We start from the raw sequence: 21,547 nt of genomic DNA, 5'->3' as shown, positions 1-21,547 counted from the left end.
AAGGCTGAGGGTTTCAGAGGCTGTTGCTCTGCTAACCTGCGTTCTTCCTCCACCTCTCACCTGCCTGTCCTTGTGTGTCCTCTCTTGAAGCTTGGGGACAGGAACAGCACACTAGACCTCAAGAAGCTGGGCTCCAGTCCTGTCCCTCCTTGGCTTTGTGACCTTGAGTCAGTTGCTTAACCTCTCTGGACTGGGTTCCTCTGCAAAGCGCAGGCATTGGGCTCAGCAGGCTCTCAGGCTCTGCCACAGGCCTGATCTGTGCTCATCATCCCAGGAATTGACTCGCTCCCTGTGAGAGAGCAGCCTCCCCTCACTGCCCTGGGGCCTTAGCTGTGCTGAGGGAGGTAGAAATGTTCTAGGGTGTGAAATGGACCAATGAGGTCTGAAAGAGTGTTTCTGGGCAGTGAGGAACATGTGTGGTCAGAGAGAACACGGGCTTGGAGCCATGGTCTACAACATGTCATGTTCAAAACCTGTCGGTCACTTAGCGCCACAGCCGAGCAGAGAACTGGAAGTGTCCCTTACAGCGGAAACAGGAACTCAGGGAGTGGTCAGATAAGGGGCAAAACCTGTGAAGCCAGAAGAGGCCCTGTGACCATGGCCGAGCCTCTCACGTGGGCTGCTGGTTTCTGGGAGACTGTGCTCCTCAGTGGGGAGGCTCTGCGGCTGGTCCAGGTCCAGGTCCAGGCGGGGCCCGTGCTTGGGGTTGGGTGGGCCAGAGTCTGCAGGCTGCTGGTGAGGAGGCCGCGGATACCAGCCTTCCCCGAGGAGGGATCAAAGCAAGGAGAGGAGGGAAGGGGCCCTGGCCGAGACCCTTTGCATTCCCTAGAAGTAAGGTTGGTTTTGGGCTTCAGCTTCCTGTTAAACGTTGTTCTAATTGGAAGGGCTTGGGAGGCCACATGTGGGGCTCGATCACAGGCAGGTTTGAGCAGCTTCGGTTAGTGGTCTCTTCCCTCCTGGGCTGCAGCTTCAGGCATCTTCTTTGGTGGGAGATGGCAAGTGCCTTGGCAAACAGAAGCCAGATGGGACACCTTGAGCACAGGTCACCCCTTACCCCCTCGGAGCTGATGCTCAGGGCGGGTGAGGACTTGGGTGCCATTCTGCCAGGGAGTGGCAGAGTACCTGTAGATTTCCATTAAGATGTGTGGATGTTTGGTGCTTCCAGGAGGAAGCAGTTATATGGGATCCATTTATAGTTTCTCCTCTTAGAAAAAGGGAGAACAGAAGTAAAACAAATCACACTGCAGTGGTGTCCAAGGGAAAGATGACTCTTTTCCTCGAGTCTCTCCCCAGTGGGGGCCCAATAAATAGATTGAGTTTATCTATTAATGGCATTTCTCTTACAAAACTTGTCACTTTATACTTGGGAAGGAGCATTCATTTGAGGAACCTTTACGTGAATGGACTGAGCACGGCATGTGTGGTTGGTGCAGGTTGGAGGCTGTGTGCTGATGGCGTTGGGGCCACAGGCCCTGACCACCATCTCTAGTGGCTTCCCTTCACTGAGCCCACAGGTGTCTTCTGGGGATGGGGGGTCCAGAAGGGGCAGTTGGCCTGAGAGGCATGTGCTTTTGTTGTTGGTGAAAAACTCACGCTGGGACCCTGTCCTGGAGCCAGGGATTCCCTGCAGACCCAGCGGCTGCGGTAGGGTCTGGCTGGAAGAGGGGCAGCTGTCTCGGGCCACAGGTACCTTCAGTTTTAATTAATTTAAAAAATTGCTACTGGGCTGTTAAGGTCAGTTTGAAAGAAAGATTTTTGCTCTCTTCCTTAACTATCCAATGTTTAGATTTTGGCCTTAGTTATGCCAAAAATGGAGAACTACTTAAATACATTCGGAAAATTGGTTCGTTCGATGAGACATGCACCCGATTTTACACAGCTGAGATGGTGTCTGCCCTAGAGTACTTGCATGGCAAGGGCATCATTCACAGGTACCAAGCCAGGGGGCTACAGGCTTTGCTCCCCAGGCCTGGGGGGTCAGCTCTGGTCTCTTTTATGGAGGGTGGGATGCCTCATTGTGAGAATTAAGAAGAGTTCACATTACTCTGATGTTGAGAGACTGTGGACCTTTAATATCAGATGAAATTGGTCAGATGTCTTTTTTGCCAGACTAACGATTCTCTTATCCATGTTGACTGGTGCTTTTATTTTGTCAGTTGTAGATTCTGTGTGTACTTATCATTTTCCATGATTTTCCTATAAAGTCAAATTGAAAGTGTTCATTTAAGCTTTCTTTTTCTTACTGATTTTTTTTTTTTTTTTGGTGGTAAAATACCCATAACGTAAAATTTACTGGGAATTCCCTGGTGGTCCAGTGGTTAGGACTCCGAGCTTCCACTGCAAGGGGCATGGGTTCAATCCCTGGTCGGAACTAAGATCCCACCAAGCTGCGCGGCGCAGACAAAAAAAAAAGAAAAAAGCCTAAAATAGATAAAATTTACCATTTAACCATTTTCTCCCTCCCAGTTTTATTGAGAAATAGTTGACATATGTATATATAAATTTAAGGTGTACATTTATTGCGTAATGATACCACAGAAGGTTTAAAGGCGCTTTATAGGTTAGGCATGATAGATTATACTTCAAAGTTTATTGAAATGGTAGATGCAGTTATGAAATGATGTAATTTGAATGTCCTCATTATATGCAGTTGATATTTGTTCAGTGCTAACTTTAGACTTGCATTCTTGGTTGTTAGTCTGTAAAGATTATAGGTATTAATCAGTTCATTTTGGTTTTAGCAAAATTTAGAGTTTGTAATAATGTTACTGTTTAAAATATTTCATCTCAAACGTAAAAAAATCTGCTTTCACAGGGACCTGAAACCAGAAAATATTTTGTTAAATGAAGATATGCACATCCAGATCACAGATTTTGGAACAGCAAAAGTATTATCCCCAGAGAGTAAACAAGGTGTGTGTTTTATTTCTAGTAGATCCCTGCTCAGTGCTTAAATCAAAACCAGCTTCTTAGAAACAGGTTGAATTGCCTTATGCTCATCATTAATGACAGTTGTTTGTAGTACCTTTGTTATTATAAAATGGATGCTTGAGTTTTCACAGAGGAAGCCTCTGCCTTTGGGCAGCTTTAGCTGAGGGTCTGGGCAGGTGTGTGCCTGGTCTGGTGGGTGCAGGGAGGGGCTTCACAGGCTGCCTGTGGTTGGTCCTCCTGGCCTCAAGTGGTAGTATAGGTCACCAGGCGCTTTCTGCATGTTGTCATAGGCCCTCAGATGCCCACTGTGGCTCACCCTCCCTAGTCATCTTCCTAGAAGATGCTGGGGTGCCACATTTGTTCCTGGTCTCCCATGCAGGGGTGTGAGGTCAGCTCCCAGGTCTTCCTGTTGGCACTGTGGGTTCTCTGGGGTTGGGGGGTGGTATGCGCGCGCGCGCACTTGCACGCACACATGCACACACGCGCGCGACTGACCTTGTATCCCAGTGCTGACTGTCTGCCTGTCTCCTGTGCGCACCTGCCAGGGGTGGTGGCCCAGGCACGCCGATTATAGTGAGGTTCTATAAGATCACAGAATGAGTTGGGGGCTGTTTTTTTTCCTGCTGGTCAAGTGCATGTTAATCATTGCAGACCCTTCTAACCACTGTTCCTCTAGGGTATTTCCTAGCCGGATTATGTACTGTGACAGTTGCTCGCAGTCCACCTGGGTCAGAAGAGAGCCCTGGGTATCTTAGCTACCCAGGGGCATCTCGGCCATGGTGGGGGTGGGGGCATCTTGCTGTCCTTCAGGTGTTTGTTGAATGGAAATCATAAACTCCGAGGGTATAAAAAATGGCAATTTAACTCCTGAAAACTGTGTTCACGTATTGGGGTAGAGAGAAGATAAAGCCCTTTATGGTGAGGGTTGGGGGAAACTCAAAGCCCCTGTGTGAGTTAATAAGTGACCTTGAAAATGAAACTTGGGTGTAGGGACAGGTGTGACTGTCAGAGCTACCCTGACCTGGGAGGCTGCTGCAGGGACCTCCACCCAGGGCATGTGCTTCTCTGCCGGGCTTGTGGGTACCCCTCAAAGAAGGACCTTGATGGAGAGCCCTGGGGGGACGGACATGCTAGGGGAGGGTAGAGGGTTTGTTGGTGGAAGAAAGATTCAAACAGAAGCATCCAGTTCGCTGCAGCTGCTCTTGAGTGGTAAAGGGGAGCTGTGAGCGCAGGGCAGTGGTGGGGAGGAGCTGGGCCCCTCCGAAGAGCCCTCTAGCTCAGCTGCGCTGGCCTGCTCTGCCTCGGGCTTGAACTGAGGCCTGTTTCGCAGCAGCTGCGGGGCTAACACTTGGGGTTTTGCTCCTCCCGGGCATGGTGGGCAGTCTTGACTCTGTGCTGCTGGAAGGGCCTGGCTGGGCCTCCATGGGTTCCCTTCAGCAGGGTGTGTGATCTTTCCTTTCCAGGCCTTTTCCCAGCCCTGTATTTTCAAACTGAGGGTTCTTGTCAAGATTCTGTCAGTGCTTTCATCTGTGCACAGACACTCTTTGAGTCACAAGATGACATCTTGAATTCGGGAACTTTTCTGAGAATCTTAAAGAACCACCCTTTTGTGTTTGAAACAAAACTTGCAGTCAAGGCAGATGCTCTTATTTCTCAGTGAGGCTTAGTCCTGGCGACGCTTGCCTACCTTTGTATTGTACTTCCCACCCAGGGCTCCTGCCTGGAGGTGCACTTCCCAAGCCCCAGGAAGTCCTCCTGGCACCTGTGACATGCCCCAAACCTTGATCTATTTGACTCATTCCTATTGTATAGTAACATTTTGTTGGCCACTAATTATGTTTTGATAGACATGGTATAACTCGTAACCTAAGCATTGTCCATGACAGAGGTGAACCAAACAAGAACCTGAATGTTCTTGCTGGGCTGCTGGGCATCTCGTGTGTGACTTACCGCTGAGACCAGCCACCGCCTGCCAGTCAGCCATGGGAGTCACCCCCTCAGAGTCTGCTTGGTCCTTTTTTCTTCACTTGATTTTCTTCAGATCTGATATTTGGCACAGGCTATTCCTACTGTCATGTAGCCATTAAAAAAATGTAAGAACTTAAATGCATTGGTGAAATAGTGAAATAAACCTGAGTTTTAAAATCTGTCTGGAAGCAGGAGGCTAAAAAGTCCTTAACATTGTAAACCAGGCAGAACTATCGATACTTAAATATACACAGTTGAGTTGGCTTTTTTTTTTTCCTTAGAGGAAATGTAGAAAACATGCATAATTACGTGAATGAATAATTTTGGTGACATACTCTCATTTTCTGTTTGACGTAGTTTAGACTCTTAGAGTTTATTCCTGCATTAGCTTTTTTTTTTTAAAACATCTTTATTGGAGTATAATTGCTTTACATTGTTGTGTTAGTTGCTGCTGTATAACAAAGTGAATCAGCTAAAATATGTGGAACGCTTCATGAATTTGCGTGTCATCCTTGTGCAGGGGCCATGCTAATCTTCTCTGTATTGTTCCAATTTTGGTATATGGGCTGCCGAAGCGAGCACTTGTATTAGCTTTATAAACTTTTGTACAGAGATGGTTTCCTCAAAACATCTTAAAGCTTCCAGAAGGGAAGTGTTGGTGGGAGCGAGGCCCAGGTTCCTTAGCTGTGCAGTGAGCATGTTTCGCCCTCCGCCTTGTGAGAGACAGGCTGTCTGTCTTCACAGACCTCCGTCCCAGTGGGTGGCTCCTGGGACGGGGGGAGCCCCGCATCCCTCTCTTACTGCTGCCTTTCGGGTCCAGGGAGTGACCCCTGTGCTGTGAGGGTGGGTGGGCACATGGATCGATGGGCCTTTCTGGCACAGAGGACTTAGACCTTCTAACTTTGCACAGGGGTCCCACAGAGCTTTACACTGAGGGTGGCTTAATAACACGGAGTCAGCCCCTCATCTGTGGCCGTGTGCCTGGCCGTGGCCCTCTTTGCAAGAAGCTTGGGGAGTTCAGGGTGCCCTGGAGGTTGAGACTTGAGGTTTGTGTCTGGAAGCCTGTCCTGAGTTGTGCAGGCCTTTCTGGTACAGTTGGGCGTGGAGGCTCCACTCACCACATATGGGGATGCAGGGAGGGGGGGCGCCAGGTGTGGGGACTGCTGGAGAGGGGATGCAGCGGGGAAGCCTCAGAGCCAGCATCACTGTCACTGCACCTGCACCTGTGCAGTGGCCCTCTGTGGACCGCCTTTGTCCAGACCCTTTGACCAGCGTTGACCCCCATCCTGCTGTGCTGTGGGCTGGAGACCCTCTCACAGCTTCTGCCCTGCCGCCACTCTAACACATGCGGGGCTACCTGCTCCCCTATACTCCCACCACCAAGCATACCTCCCAGCCATCGAGAAGCGATTACTCTGGTCTTTTTAGTATTGGTATTTGTTTAGTCATATCTGTGATGCATAGAGTGTTGTTGTTTTTAAAACACAAGGGTACCTGCTTTTTGTAAAAATTCAGAACATCCTTGTGACCTGATTTCCACCATCATCGATTTGTTTTCCCTGTAAATATTTTAGTATTTATTACTAAATACAAAGCTTATTTTTAAAAAACGTAACCATAATACCATGCCATTTTTATACATTAAAAAATTAGCAGTAATAGCTTAATATCTTAAAGTATTTAGTCCACGTTAAGTTTCCAGTTGCCATAATTCCACATCATAATTTTTTGGTTTGTTGCTTACTTGAATCAGGTTTCACATAAAATTCTCACATTGAGCTTAGCTAATTTTTCTCTTAAATTTCTGTTATCTATAGCTTCTTCTCCATCTGTTTTTTCCCTTGCAGTCTGTTGAAGAAACCAGGTCATTTGTCTTATAGAGTTTCCCAGAGTTTGCTGATTGCATCTCTGTGGAGTCATGTAACATGCTCCTCTCCCCTCTGTATGTCTTGAAAATTGGGAGTTGGATGTGGCTGCTTGATCACATTCAGGTTCAGTCCTTTCACACCAGAGGCTGGTGTGTGTGGTGTGTTCTTCATTAGAAAGCATGTAGCATCCATTCATCTCTCCCTGTCAACAGCCCTTTATAGAGATGATATCCTAGATCCATCAGTTCATTAGAGAATGCAGAGTGATCATAGCCCAGTTCTTTCATTCTTGAGCTGGAATTCTTTTTTTTTTAATTAAAAAAATTTTTTAAATTATTTACTTATTGGCTGCGTTGAGTCTTCGTTACTGCACACGGGCTTTCTCTAGTTGCAGCGAGAGAGGGCTACTCTGTTGCGGTGCGCGGGCTTCTCGTTGCGGAGCACAGGCTGTAGGGCGCGCAGGCTCAGTAGTTGTGGCTTGCGGGCTCTAGAGCGCAGGCTCAGTAGTTGTAGTGCATGGGCTTAGTTGCTCTGTGGCAGGCGGGATCTTCCCGGATCAGGGGTTGAACCTGTGTCCCCTGCCTTGGCAGGCAGATTCTTTTTTTTTTTTTTTTTTTTTTTTTAAATAAATTTATTTATTTATTTTATTTTTGGCCGCGTTGGGTCTTTGTTGCTGCGCGCGGCCTTTCTCTAGTTGTGGTGAGTGGGGGCCACTGTTAGTTGTGGTGCTGGGCTTCTCACTGCGGTGGCTTCTCTTGTTGCAGAGCACAGGCTCTAGGTGCACAGGCTTCAGTAGTTGTGGCTCGTGGGTTCTAGAGCACAGGCTCAGCAGTTGTGGCACATGGGCTTAGTTGCTCTGCGACATGTGGGATCTTCCGGACGAGGGCTCGAACCCGTGTCCCCTGCATTGGCAGGTGAATTCTTAACCACTGCGCCACCAGGGAAAAATCCCTGGAATTCTTCTTTAAAGAGAAACTTCCCCTTAGCCACTATTTGTTTAACTAGTGATATTGATTGTGGAGGAAAAACAGAATAAGTGCTTGCTTCATTCCCCTTTATTTGCAGCTTTTGGAAAGCATGAATTGGTTCACTGTCATCCTCCAATTCATTAAAAACATTATTACCCCACCTCACAACATACACAAAAGTTAACTTGGACAGATCAGAGATCTGAATGTAGGAGCTAAAACTATTACACTCTTGGAAGAAATCATGGGAGTAAACGTTCTTGACCTTGGGTTAGGCTCTGGTTTCTTAGATACAATACCAGAAGTACAAGCAGCAGAACAAGTTTTAAAACTTTGGTGCTGTGATACCATTAAGAAAGTGAAAAAGACAACCTATGGGGTTGAATAAGAAAAAAAAATTTCAAATCATATATCTGATAAGGGGCTTGTATCCAGAATATATAAAGAACTCATAACAAAAAAAATGTTTTTTTAATGGGCAAAGGGTCTGAATAGACATTTTTCTAAAGAAGGTAAGCAAATGGCTAATAAACACATGAAAAGATGCTCAGTATCATTAGGGAAATGCAAATCAAAACCACACTGAGACACCACTTCACACCCACTAGGATGACTAATCAAAAAGACATCTGATAAGAAGTATTGGCAAGGCTGTTGAGAAATCAAAGCCCTTGTACTCTGCAGGTGGGATTGTCAAATGATGCAGCCGCTTTGGAAAAGTCTGGCAATTCCTCAGAAGGTTAAGCATAGTTACCTTATAAGCAGCCATTCAGCTTCTAGGTATATATCCAAGAGAACTGAAAAACAAATGTTTACATAAAAAGTTGTGTGCTAGTGTTCATAGCAGCTTTATTTGTAATAGCCAAGGAGTGGAAACAACTCAAGTGTCCATCAACTGATGAATGGATAAACAGAGTGTGGTCTATCTGTATAGTGGAATATTATTCAGCCTTAAAAGGAATGAAGTTCTGATATAGGCTCCAGCATTGATGAACCTTGAAAACATTGTGCTAAGTGAAAGCCAGCTGGGATTAGGATAGGGATTTTGTTGAATGTATAGATCAGTTTGGGGAGTATTGCTCTCTTAACAATATTGTCTTCTGATCCTTCAACGTGGAATGTCTTTCTGTTTATTTATATCCTTTGTAATTTCTTTCAAAAATTTTTTGTAGTTTTCCATGTTATAAGCTTTGCACTTTTTTTTTTTAATTTTATTTTTGGCTGTGGTGGGTCTTTGTTGCTGTGCATGGGCTTTCTCTAGTTGCAGTGAGTAGGGGCTACTCTTCGTTGCTGTGCGCGGGCTTCTCATTGCGGTTGGCTTCTTTTGTTGCGGAGCCTGGGCTGTAGGGTGCATGGGCTTCAGTAGTTGTGGCGCGCAGGCTTAGTTGCTCTGTGGCATGTGGGATCTTCCCAGACCAGGGATCGAACCTGTGTCCCTTGCATTGGCAAGCGGATTCTTAACCACTGCGCCACCAGGGAAGTCCCAGCTTTGCACTTCTTTTGTTAAATTTATTCCTAAGTATTTCATTTTATTTTTGAGGCTATTGTAAATGTAATTGTTTTCTTAATTTTCAGATTGTTCATTGAGAGTATATGAAACATAGTTGATTTTTTTTGGTACACTGATCTTACGTCCTGCAACCTGATGGACTTGTTTATTAGTTTTAGTAGTTTTTTAGTGACTTCCTTGGGACTTTTTACGTACAGATCATGTCATCTGTGATTAGAGATAGTTTACTTCTTCCTTTCCAGCCTGGATGCTTTTTGCTTCATTTTCTTGCCTAATTGCCCTGGCTAGAACCTCCCCATTGAATAGAAATGGCGAGAGCAGGCATCCTTGTCTTGTTCTTGACCTTAGGGGAAAAGCTTTGTCTTTCACCATTGAGTATGATGTTCGTTGTGGGTTTTTCATAGGTACCTTTATCAGGTTGAGGAAGTTCCCTTCTTTTTTTTTTTTTTAAATTTATTCATTTTATTTATTTTTGGCTGCGTTGGGTCTTTGTGGCTGCGCGCAGGCTTTCTCTAGTTCTGGCGAGTGGGGGCTACTCTTTTTTTTTTTTTTTTTTTGTGGTACGCGGGCCTCTCACTGTTGTGGCCTCTCCTGTTGCGGAACACAGGCTCCGGACGCACAGGCTCAGTGGCCATGGCTCACGGGCCTAGCTGCTCCGCGGCATGTGGGATCTTCCCGGACTGGGGCATGAACCCGTGTCCCCTGCATCGGCAGGCGGACTCTCAACCACTGTGCCACCAGGGAAATCCCGGGGGCTACTCTTCATTGTGGTGCGCGGGCTTCTCATTGTGGTGGCTTCTCTTGTTGCTCTAGGCACACAGGCTTTAGTAGTTGTGGCACGTGGGCTCAGTAGTTGTGGCACACGGGCTTAGTTGCTCCATGGCATGTGGGATCTTCCTGGACCAGGGCTCGAACCTGTGTCTGCTGCATTGGCAGGCGGGTTCTTAACCACTGCGCCACCAGGGAAGCCCCGAGGAAGTTCCCTTCTGTTTCTAGTTTGTTTTATACTTTACCATGAAGGAGTGTTGAATTTTTGTTAGATGGTTTTTCTGCATCTCTTGATCAAGATGGTCATGTGGTTTTTGTCCTTTATTCTAATGATGTGATGTAATGTATTGATTGGTTTTTATGTGCTGAACCACCCTTGCATTCCTGAGATTAAATCCCAGTTGGTTGTGGTGCACACTCCTTTTTATGTGTTGCTGGATTCAGTTTGCTTGTGTTCTGTCCAAGAGCTAATAAGCACATTTTGTGGAGTGTGTTTGCTGTGCTTCACATGTGGGTTCATGGATAAGACAATAGTGGTCTGCACTTTTGGCTTTGAAGAGAGTGTTCTGACCTCAGGAGCATGTCAGGTCCCTCCGTCCCCACTGGCACGTCACAGTCTGACCTGCAGATCTGTGGTGGCCAGAGTGGTCCACAGCCCAGGGTGCTGGCCCGTTTATTTGAACCACTTTGAGGGTGGAGGTAACAACCCAGCCCAAACCCTTCTTTACCCTGACCCTTTGGCCTCCTGTTGAGTGGGTTAGTAGCCTAAAGGAGGCAGCATAAGCCAACAGTGGCTTGTGGGCCTTGGTTTTCCAGTAGCTGGAGAATTTTGACCTCTGGCTAGTCTCTGAGCTTACCCGGGTAGGTAACTAGATTATCTCTGTGGCTTTCTAATGCACTCTTGGGCTCTTACCCTGGTGTCACAGATAGAAATCTGCCATTCGTGAAGTGGGAGAGGAGAAAATTACTTGTTTTCACTAACCCTTCAGTGAAATCGAGCATCTCCTTCAGTTATGAAGGTAGGCAACAAACATCTGTGTCATTAGAAATCACAGATGTTTTCATGTCCTGTCACAGTCGTCACAGATTCTTGATATAGTTTATGCTCATCGCTACTTCAGAATTACTCTATTAATAGACCTGCTGCCAGATCTTGTTGGTGCATTAATAAAAAAGAAACATATTAGTATATTGCATATTTATTACTTTAATATTTTGATACTTTCATTATGTATAGTCTTGTAGATATTATTTTATGTCTTTAGAACATCATTCTGAGGACAGTTATTCTTTTCCACACTCCAGAGGATTCATTCATCTCTAGACTAGTGAAAGAGCTCCTTTCTAAGGGGGTGACTCTGTATCCCCAGGGACTTGGGAGTCCCTTTAAGAAGGTGGACATAGGCTCCTGGGGAAGAGGAAGCAGCAGGTGTTGTGGGGGACAAGCAGACGCAGGCCCAGAAAGCTTACAGAAGCAGCAGCACACAGTCCTGATGCCGTCATGATTTGCTCTTTAAAGCCCAGCCATGCAGTGTGTGTGTGTCTCCTGTCCACTTTGTTTTGTGCATAATGTAACTATTTACAAGCACAAATACCTCTGCATACTGTGTGATAGCCTGAATTATTTAATTATGTGTAATACATATCTTTCCATATAAAAATATATTTCTAGAACTTTTCAATAATAGCATTTAAAAATATAAATCACGGAAGTAACGCACAGTTATTATGAAGAACAGAAACACTGAACAGGTGAAGTATCGAGTTGAAGCCTGGCCCCCGAAGGATTGTGTCATGGCCCTGCCATCTGTGCTGGCTCCGTCCTGGAGGATCAGGTGCCAGAAATGAATTGCTGGGTCAGAGAGCAAGCCTGTGCTGTATGGCTTTTGATGTGTTTTGGAAAATTGCTCCTCCAAAGTCACAGCATTTCACATTCCCACCAGTAGCACTGTGAGGTTTTCCTCTTCAAATCCTTGCCAATACTGTGCATTTTCCTTCTTTTTTATCTTTGCTGATTTGATAGGCTACCATATTAATTAACATTTCTTTGATTCATTGTAAGGTTGAATGGTTTCACTTGGTTTTAGCTCTTGATTTGTTTTCTTCCTCTGTTGAATCACTTCAGTGTTATCAGCTGTCAGGGTCCTGGAAGGATGCAAATGTGGCTGAGAAGTCTACAGGAGAGTAGCTGACCTAGGGGACCAGTTACAGACAGCAGGGCCCAAGGAAGCTGGACTCCCGCAGCGGGATAGAGAGCCCCTCGGCCCTGGGAGGGCAGGTGGGAGGGACCAGCACCTGAGGGCGGGGTGGGGGTGTGTGTGTGGGGGGGTGGGCTCTGTGGTGGGAGAGGGCTGTGGCCTGGGGGTTGGCCAGGAGGAATAATCTCCATCTCTCTCCTGTCTCCCACTGGGGGTTCCTGCTGGCTCCAGGGCACAGAGAAGGACAGAGGCCGCATCTGGGAACACATGGGGAAGGTGCAGCATGTCGGCCTTGTCTGTGTTTTTTAGGCATCTGCCTTTGGAGGCTCTTGGACCCGCAGTTAGGAAGTCTCCCGTATGGGGAGCCCTGCTGGCTGCCCACCCCAGGGATGGCAGATGGGGAGCCGATGGCCACCATGGCCAGTGGGCCTGCCTCACAGCAGACCATTGCATGCTGAATTGGTGTGGCCATGGGCCCTGGGTTTCTTTTGCATTTTAATTCTGGTGTTGTGTTGTTTATAGCCATACACTGTAAAGAATACAGCTATAGACAGACAAAGCATGGGTCTGTCGTGTTTTACTGCAGGTGGCTGTACCCTGTCAGGTTATTTCTGAGTCAGGCCTAAGTTGAGGTGCCCAGTACAGAGCCTTCAGTCATTGCAGGAAGAGAAGGGTACTTTCCCCAAACTGGAGCACTTTGTGTAGCAAGGTGGTTGACTTTGAGAAGGAAAGACGAAAAAGAAGGAATTTCAGCCATCCTCCCTTCCCCAGCTCTCCCTCCTCTAGAACATCCCAGAACTGAGTGAGTTGCTCCTGCTGTGTTTAGAGCCAGGTCTTTGGAGGGCAGGTGCTAATGTCTGGGCAGAGCGCTGTCCCAAGGAGGCCACCCAGGGCTTCATAGCCAAGCCCCTGGGGGCGTTTGGGGTTGGAGAATTCTTGGCTGTGGGGCTGTCTGGTGCCCTGCAGGATACTTAGCTGTATCCCTGGCTTCTACCCACTAGGTGACAGCAGCCCCTTCCCGCCCCCATTGTGGCAGCGAGAGATGTCTCCAGGCATTGCCAGATGTCCCGGGGGCCCAGTTGTCCACAGCTGAGACAGTGGGGCCAACAGGCAGGCCCCTTCACCGGGGGCCTGTTACAGTTTTTAGTGTTGCCTGATTTCAGAAGTGATCCTGAAGGGCCAGAGACCTCTCAGTGGTAGGTATATTGGTGTAATGTTTTACCCGGTACACTTTCTAAGTTAGTTCAGGAAAATTTGTCCACGGAGACAAGTAATTTCTAGCTCAGATTATTAAAGATGTTGAGGAAAGGGACAGCTTGATCTGTAGGTCAGGCTAGGTGAAAGGGTCTTGTTTGTCTGGAGCACAATGGTATTGAGCTGTGGTGTTGTGTCCTGCACGTGCCCCGGGTTGCCGTGCAGGGACCTGGTAGTGGGAAGGGCAGTCTGAGCAGGACCAGAGCCTCGCTGGCAGCCGTTCAAAGCGGGTTACCGAGTCTGGTTATGCAGCGCAGGCGTGGAAGGTCGTGGGAGGCAGTTGGCTGCTAGTGCCATGGGTGTCCCCAGTGAATCAATCAGTGGAGGTGACCCAGCACTTCATGTGCTCCTTAGAGAAGTGATTTGTCCTCAGATGGTGGGCGGCTCTCAGGAATCCCCAATCCTGTGTCCTCTGGTTGTGGGCAAGGCTGAAAGCAGCTGTTCTGTCCCCGATGCCAGAGGATGCCCCGCGGGGGATACCTCTGGAGTGGTGCTGGGGGATGGGGTGTGGGCAGGCTGGCTTGTGCCCACAGTGCTGCTCTTTCAGGGCTGCCTGGCCACTGATGAGCCCCTGAGGACCTGCTAGGGTGACGTGGGTATCATGCCTCCTTGTGGCAGTGATGGGTGGGGCCAGCAGCCAGACCCCACAAGTCTGCAGTTGAACTTGGCACAGTCCAGTACTAGAGGTGGCAGACTGTTGCAGAGGGTCTCTGGCCGTGACACCCGAGTCTTATTCCTCTCGTAGTCCCTAACCTGCCTGAACTGTTTGTTATGAGGAGAGGGTATCCCTGCCCTGCGTGCAGCTTGCGGGAGATCCAGTCCTTTCCACATTCTGCGTGTGTCCGGGGCTGTTTTAGGCACCACAGGTCCAGCAGTGAACAGACAAGGCCCCTGTCCTCAAGATGCTCCCAGCTGACAGCACGCTGGGCGAGGGCCACTCAGGTGTGTTGGCGAAAGGCAGGGAGGGGTCCACGAGGGGCTGCCCTGGCAGTCAGGGCTGGTGTTGCTGAGCAGGCAACCTTGAAGCCAGCCCTCAAAGGGGCGGGTCCAAGAAGGGGGTGTGATGGGAGGGCCTCTGACAAGTCCCGTTCTCGGGAGCGTACAGTCTGATCTCAGGTGACGGTGGCTTCCTGAGAGATGAACACCGACTGTGCAGTGTCCACTGTGGAAAATGCTCTGTGTCTCAGCATGAACTTTACCCTTTTCCCTCTTCTCATCAGCCAGGGCCAACTCGTTTGTAGGAACAGCCCAGTATGTTTCTCCAGAGCTGCTCACAGAGAAATCGGCCTGTAAAAGGTAACCTGTTTTCATCTGATCCATAATTCTCTTTTCTCTATAAGTAGTTGGTATTTTTTTCAGGTGAAGTTAATAGTTAAGAGAGTGCCTTTCATGGCCTTTACATAGCCAAGCCTACTTTGGAAGAAGTTAGCCATTTGTCTTTTAACCAGCATCTTTCCTTTGATAACCTGTGTGCTACTTTGTTACTACTTATACTTCCTGGGGTGGTTGTTGCTTTTATGCTTCGAGATTTGATCTTGTTCCTTCAGGAACAACTAAACAACTAACTATTCAGTGGGGAGTACTGTGGCCGACAGGTCTGTATTAGTGACACGAGGCTTCCTGCTGTGTCCCAGAGCCCTGGGACCATTGGTGCCACGGTGCCACCTCCAGCTCAGGCGCCCTGGCTGTGGCAGCAGCAGCAGGTCAACTGTTCAGTGTAACGTGCTCTGCAGAGTGCAGGACAGGCCCAGAAGGCAGCGTCTGTGGGAGGGGACAGGACTGGGCCAGTTTCCCAGCAGGAGCCCAGCCAGCACTACAGGGGGGAGGCCCAGTGGTGGCCACAGGATTGAGAGCCTTGGTGGAGTCCTCAGTTGTGAAAATGAGAAGTGCAGGGGGTGGGATATTGTGTTCACAAGAGTGGAGGTCCAGAGAGTGGAGAGGGTCAGTGGCAGGGCAGTTGGGCAGTGGAGGTAAAGCAGGTGGGGGTGACGATGGCCAGGAGCTGGGAGAAGTCTGGGGTGCTGTCTTGGGTGGACATGAGGCAGGTAGAAGACAGAGAGGCAGCAGTAGAACCTAGGCTTTCAGAGTTTGGAGATGACAAGTTCTGTGGTTGAAGCTTTTCTTTGGATTCTTCCTGCCCTGAGCCAGACACTCAACCCACTGGGACCATCGCTGGAGCTGACAGAGGCCCACACGGTCAGTGTCGTGCAGTGGCAGGTTGCCAGGGGCCACCTTCCTAAAGTGACAAGCGACTGCCAGGGCAGCAGAGGAGTGATGGTTCTTGGCACAGCAGTTCTGTGTTTCTGAGCCTGATAGCTTTTTAAAACCTCTTTAGGGGGTGGAGCCACAGGGCACAAACATGATGGTTGGAAGTATATTCAGAAAAATTAAGCTTGGGCATCTTAGCAGTTGCTGGGCTCTTTGGGCTTTTTTTGTTTTTGTTTTGCTTTTTGTTTTTTACTCTTATTGAACCAATAGACCTTGAGCTCTCACTGTGGGCCAGATGCTGTTGTAGGTCAGGGCTTCCCAGCTGGGACAGTTCTGCCCGCCAGGGGACATCTGGCCATGTCTAGACACAGTTTTGGTGTCACAACTTGGCGGGGGTGGGAAGGGAATGGGTGGAGCCAAGGGCGCTGCCCAACATCCTACAGTGTAGAAATGGCCCCCCAGAGAGGATGACGGGTCCCAGATGCCCACAGGGCCCAGGCTGAGAGACCCTCCTCCAGGTGGTGGGTGCACTGGGCCAGATTCTCCAAGTGTGTGTCACTGCTGCCTAAGAACTAGCTTTTACTTTCAGGAAGAGGAATTCCTTTCGTACTAATGGAGGAAGGTCTCCAGGCTCTACTCAGTGAGAGAAGGAAGACACAGAGTGGCCACCCAGAGTCACTTGTCTGTGCATTTAAACCTCAAGAAGGATATACAAGCCATGGATAACTGGTTATCTGTGGTGGGCGTAAGGGTTAGGGCTGTGAGTGAGACCTCACTGGGTGCCTTTTTATGCTTTTAATTTTTAAAGTCATGTGATACTTATTTAAAAAATAGTTAAGAATTTTTTTCCTGATTCTAAATATGATACTTATTCATTATAAAGAATTCTTAGAAAATATGGAGAATAAAAAAAAAAAAGTTTCCTGGTGGTCTAGCGGTTAGGATTCGGCGCTTTCACTGCTGAGGCCTGGGTTCAGTTCCTGGTGGGGAGCCGAGATCCCACAGTCCGGGTGGCCAAAATAAAACAAACAAACAATAAAAGCCAAAAAAACACTCGTAGTCTCCAACCCACTTGTAGTCACAGATAATTTTTGGTACGTCTTTCTTTCCAGCTACTTTTTTCTGTGTGTTTTAAATGTGTTTACATAATTTTTATACAACTGGAATCATACTGAATAACCAGTTTTGAATCCTGCTCCCTGTGATTATATGGTGAACATTTCCCCATATCACTAACATTATTGGCAGAAATCTTTTAACAGCTGTGTGATTTTCCAACATATGAATTCATTGTAGTTCATTGAGCTTTTCCTTTACTGTTAAAGATGTTGAAGTAGTTTTCATATATTGGGCACAGCCTGGTGTGCCTCTACGTGCGGCATGTCCTGCGCTGGGGAAGAAGGACCCTCCTGCCTGTTCAGCTGGAGAGTCTCCCAGGGATCCCCCACGTTCCTCTTTGAATTTCAAGAAGTAGAGTGACTTGGTTTAACTGAGCATTTAAAAAATCATCGGTGCATACTGCTTTCCAGAAATGTTACACTGGCTTCCCCCTTTAGTTTTCATTGTATTAAAAAACATTTTAAATGGCAAGATACCTGTGGAAAGTTAGCCCAGAAGCCGTTCTGCTGGCAGTCCCACTCCCTGGAGATGACCTGTGAAAGCAGCAGAGGCAGCCCCACCCCACAACTCTGCCCCTCCTCTCTGGCCACTGCCACATGGAAAGGCCGATACTTTTCCGTTGGCGTTTTTCTCTTGTAGCTCCCCATTTTAACTACACTAAACAGCAGAGAAAACCAAGTGTAAGAACTAGTTACTGAGTAGAATGTACGTTCATTTTTAACATGCCCTTCACTCCATCTGTGTGTTGACTCAGATTTCTGATCTGTGGCATTTTTCACCCACATCAAGTGCTTCATTTACTCCAGGCCAACGGTGCTGTGATATGGGTCCGAGGACAGAGCCTTCACCCAAGGCCCCCAGCACTGTAATTGGCCTGTTGTCTCCACTCACGACCTACGATTTCATCTTCCAGAATGCCAAGCTGTGGCCTCTTGCAGAAACTGACTGTATCCAGCAATGCATGAGCCCTCCGTACATTTAGGGCTTGTGGGGAGGTAGTTGGCCATGCAGGGCAAGTTGTGTCTTGATGCTTTCATAGGGCTGAGCTGGGAATAGAATGCAAGATTTACAGAGGAAATAAAATATGCAAAGTAGTTCTCAGCCATGAACTCTGAGATGCACTGAGGGGAGAGAAAAAACAGGAGCAGGAGGGAAGGAGGGTGGTGAGCAGAGCAGCCCCTCCAGGGTCCCTGCCAGCTGGTTCTGGAAAAGACTTAGGGAAATTCAGAACCGTAGTGTGTTTCCTTTAAAATGTATAATTAAGGACTTCCCTGGTGGCGCAGTGGTTAAGAATCCGCCTGCCAATCAATGCAGGGAACACGGGTTTGAGCTCTGATCTGGGAAGATCCCTCATGCCGCGGAGCAACTAAGCCCACGCGCCACAACTACTGAGCCAGTGTTCTAGAGCCGCGAGCCACAACTACTGAGCCCATGTGCCACAACTGCTGAGCCCACATGCCACAACTACTGAAGCCCACGCTCCTAGAGCCTGTGCTCCGCAACAAGAGAAGCCACTGCAACGAGAAGCCCACGCACCACAATGAAGAGTAGCCCCCACTCGCCGCAACTAGAGAAAGCCAATGCACAGCAACGAAGACCCAATGCAGCCAAAAACAAATAAAAATAAAAATTTAAAAAATGTATAATTAAAATGTTCATAAAGGAGGGGCAGGGCTTTGCACAGTGAGTCCAAGAAGGGAAAGAGAAAGCTTGCTTTGTGCGCATCCTGTGGACTGTGATTTGGCTCCTTGGCATACGTGAGCTCGCGTCTGTGGCCTGGGGGTAAACAGTGAGCTGTGAGAGAATCTGAGACTCAGCTGTACCAACCTGCCAGTGCCCCTGCCCCTGCCCTTGGCACTGGAAGAAGGGGCTTTTTGGCCAGTATTTGCTGTAGTCAGGAGTGACCACTGCTCCCTGGCCAGGACCAGACCGGGCCTGTGAGGTCGTTGGTTGCCCCTGAGTGAGGCGCCCAGCCTGGCCCAGTGGTGCCTGCTGTGTGTGTGGGGGATCCTCTGGTCCTGGATCCGCAGAGAGGCCCCCTCAAGGAGAGCCCAGAGCAGGTTTCCACCCTCACACTGACCTGGTTTTAAAAGTGAGAAATAGATTAGAGGCTGAAATGGGTGGTGTGAACAGACAGGATGGAAATGAACCATGCTCGCCACTGAAATGTTACAAATGTCATTCTTCTTTGTTTTTCCCCTCCCTTAAAGTTCAGACCTTTGGGCTCTTGGATGCATAATATACCAGCTTGTGGCAGGACTGCCACCGTTCCGAGCTGGGTAAGAGACCCACACCCCACACCCCACTCCTAGCCCTTCTCAGCAGCCTGACAGAGAAGTGGGAGGGGGCAGTCCCAGGGTTAGGGCAGAGTGGGGGGAAGTTTTATGACGGCTCTTTAGTGAACATGGTGGCTCTCTGGGGAGAGAGAGAGATGGCTGTCCCAGGAAAGTACAGCTCTGTACCGGGGAGGTTTGTGTGACCCTGCCCAGAATGATGGCTTTTCTTATTTTACAGAAATGAATATCTTATATTTCAGAAGATCATTAAGTTGGAATATGACTTTCCTGAAAAATTCTTTCCTAAGGCAAGAGATCTTGTGGAAAAACTTCTGGTAAATATTTCAAATTTTCTTCTGGTAGGATGATCCAGTAGCCACACCCTGAGTCCCTCTGAACTTGTGGTCAGAGGGCCTTTCCTTGGAGGCACCTATGTTTAATAAAAGGGCATTTTAGGGTTGATAGTGATTGTAGGTAGATGCATATCTTCAGTCTCATCCTGTCAGGCCTTTTCAGTTTCCAAGTGCCTGATTCTTGAGCTTAATAAGATAGGAAATTACTGTATCACTGTGCATTTGCTCATCAACACACACACCATTTTAAGTTACCAGACGCTGCAGCAGCTTGGTGTGCTGCAGTGGCAGGTGGTTGTAAATTCTACTTAGCGACATCTGTATCAACTTTAGAGTCAGCTACATGAAGGTGCTAAAGATCAACCCAAGTTATATAGCAAAGGTAAACAGATTTACCCAGGAAGGGAGTGTCTGTTTATGTTCTAGAAACTATAGTGTCCCTTCCCCTGGTGTGTTTTGGCTCCAGACCTTCCATTCACTTGATTTGGGGGAGCAGGGTCAGTCAGCCTCTTCCCACCTGTCCCATGTGTGTCTGTCCCCTCAGTGGGGAAGTGCGTTGGATCCTCTGTGGGTCTGGAGGGGGGCAGCCGAATTCTGGAGGAGCTGGCTGTGGGGCCCTTTGAGACCATGTGCAGGCGGGGGACCCAAGGCACTTTACTCCCCGTCTGTGATAGCTTCCTGTTCGTGTAAACTCTTCATTCTCTTATTAAAGCCAGTGAGTTCCTCTTTTTCTTGCTTTAGGATTTTAAGAGAATACTTGCTGCTATTCATTTAACTTTTGATGTAGTGATTCATTTTCACCTGTGCGGGGAGGAGCAGAGACTCCGGAGAAGTGAAAGCTGCGCGTGGCCACCCCCCTACCCCTCATGGTGACTCAGTTGTCCCCAGCACACTGTGCCCTTCCTATTTCCAGGAGATCCCAAGAATTGAAAAGAACTACTACTCAGAAGTAATTTTTTTGGTCAGAATTACTTTTTAACGCCGATGCTGACTTGACTTCTATTTAAGGTTTTAGATGCCACAAAGCGATTAGGCTGTGAAGAAATGGAAGGGTATGGCCCTCTGAAAGCTCATCCGTTCTTTGAGTCCATCACGTGGGAGAACCTGCATCACCAGACGCCTCCGAAGCTCACAGCTTACTTACCGGCCATGTCGGAAGATGATGAGGACTGCTACGGCAATGTAAGCCAGCGCGCCAGGGCCGAGATGGGTCCTGCCAGCCCCGCCTGGGAAGTGGCTCCTCTGGGTGGGGCCAGGGACCCCAGGTGGTGGGATGAGTGGCTAAAAGGGGAGCCAGTGTAGATCCGTGGAGGGGGAGGGGCAGTGAACACTCTGTGGCCCGAGTCTAAGTCCCACTGAGACTGGGGCCAAAGAGGCTTACGTCTGCCCCGAGTACAGATCACCAGGTGCGTGCATCCCTTTCTCATTTCCTCTAGTTAATTTTTGCCCAAAGGGGTCGAACCAGAGCCTGGGCGCTGATTCTCCTGGTGGGCTTCTGTTTTCCGGTTTTGGCTGATGTCCTTATAATTTTGTATCTGAAGACATTCCGGAATGCCTCTGGTATTTCCCAGAGAATCCCAGGGTGCTGCTGCTGCTTTGAACTGTGGGGGGATGTAGTATTGAGGATGGACACTGGTCACTATCGGCTCTTAGTGCCTGGTACAAGCGGGACAGTGGCACAGGCTCGAGGGATGAGGCACCCTGGGGTCCGAGGGAAGCTCAGACATAGGGTCTTCAGTATACTTTGTCCTTTAAACTTTCCTTATGGACGGTGTGAAACATGCAGAAATGGGCCGAGGAGGATGGTGAGCTGCATTGTGTCTGTTACCACCTTCGAGTCACCCTCCACCAGGACCCCCATGTTTACATGTAATGTCAGGTGTTTTGATTATCAGCCATAGTCCATATTTCTGGTTTGATTTCTGTCATTGTGGCTTATTGCAACCAGTTATCGTATATAGAGTTCCGCCTCAGTGGACTGAGGAATTCTAGAGTTCACGTAAAAGTCATCCAAGGCTAAGTTAAAATTACAACTGGCATCACCTCTTGGAGATCAAGAGCCCCCTATGTCTCCTACCTACTGTTTTAAGCAACACATCCCTCCCTTTTTTGCCCTAAAATATCCT

At 48.2% G+C, this 21,547-nt stretch overlaps 1 protein-coding gene and 1 non-coding gene across 2 annotated transcripts in view; one reads left to right on the top strand and one right to left on the bottom strand.

The window, feature by feature from the left end:
- Positions 1-21,547, top strand: part of PDPK1 (3-phosphoinositide dependent protein kinase 1) — a 61,532-nt gene that overhangs the window by 29,727 nt on the left and 10,258 nt on the right. The window contains exons 5-10 of the mRNA XM_065892319.1: positions 1,787-1,931; positions 2,816-2,913; positions 14,686-14,761; positions 19,003-19,071; positions 19,307-19,403; positions 20,430-20,603. Coding sequence (XP_065748391.1) covers positions 1,787-1,931; positions 2,816-2,913; positions 14,686-14,761; positions 19,003-19,071; positions 19,307-19,403; positions 20,430-20,603 — 659 coding nt within the window. The remainder of the gene's footprint in view (positions 1-1,786; positions 1,932-2,815; positions 2,914-14,685; positions 14,762-19,002; positions 19,072-19,306; positions 19,404-20,429; positions 20,604-21,547) is intronic.
- On the bottom strand, positions 5,375-5,481 carry LOC136135783 (U6 spliceosomal RNA). The gene has a single exon (XR_010656625.1). It is a non-coding gene; the product is annotated as a U6 spliceosomal RNA (small nuclear RNA).

Source organism: Phocoena phocoena, chromosome 15, assembly GCF_963924675.1.
Source record: "Phocoena phocoena chromosome 15, mPhoPho1.1, whole genome shotgun sequence".
Classification (NCBI taxonomy): Eukaryota; Metazoa; Chordata; class Mammalia; order Artiodactyla; family Phocoenidae; genus Phocoena; species Phocoena phocoena.
The sequence above is the reverse complement of the archived record's forward strand: the minus strand, read 5'-3'. Positions and strand labels throughout refer to the sequence as shown.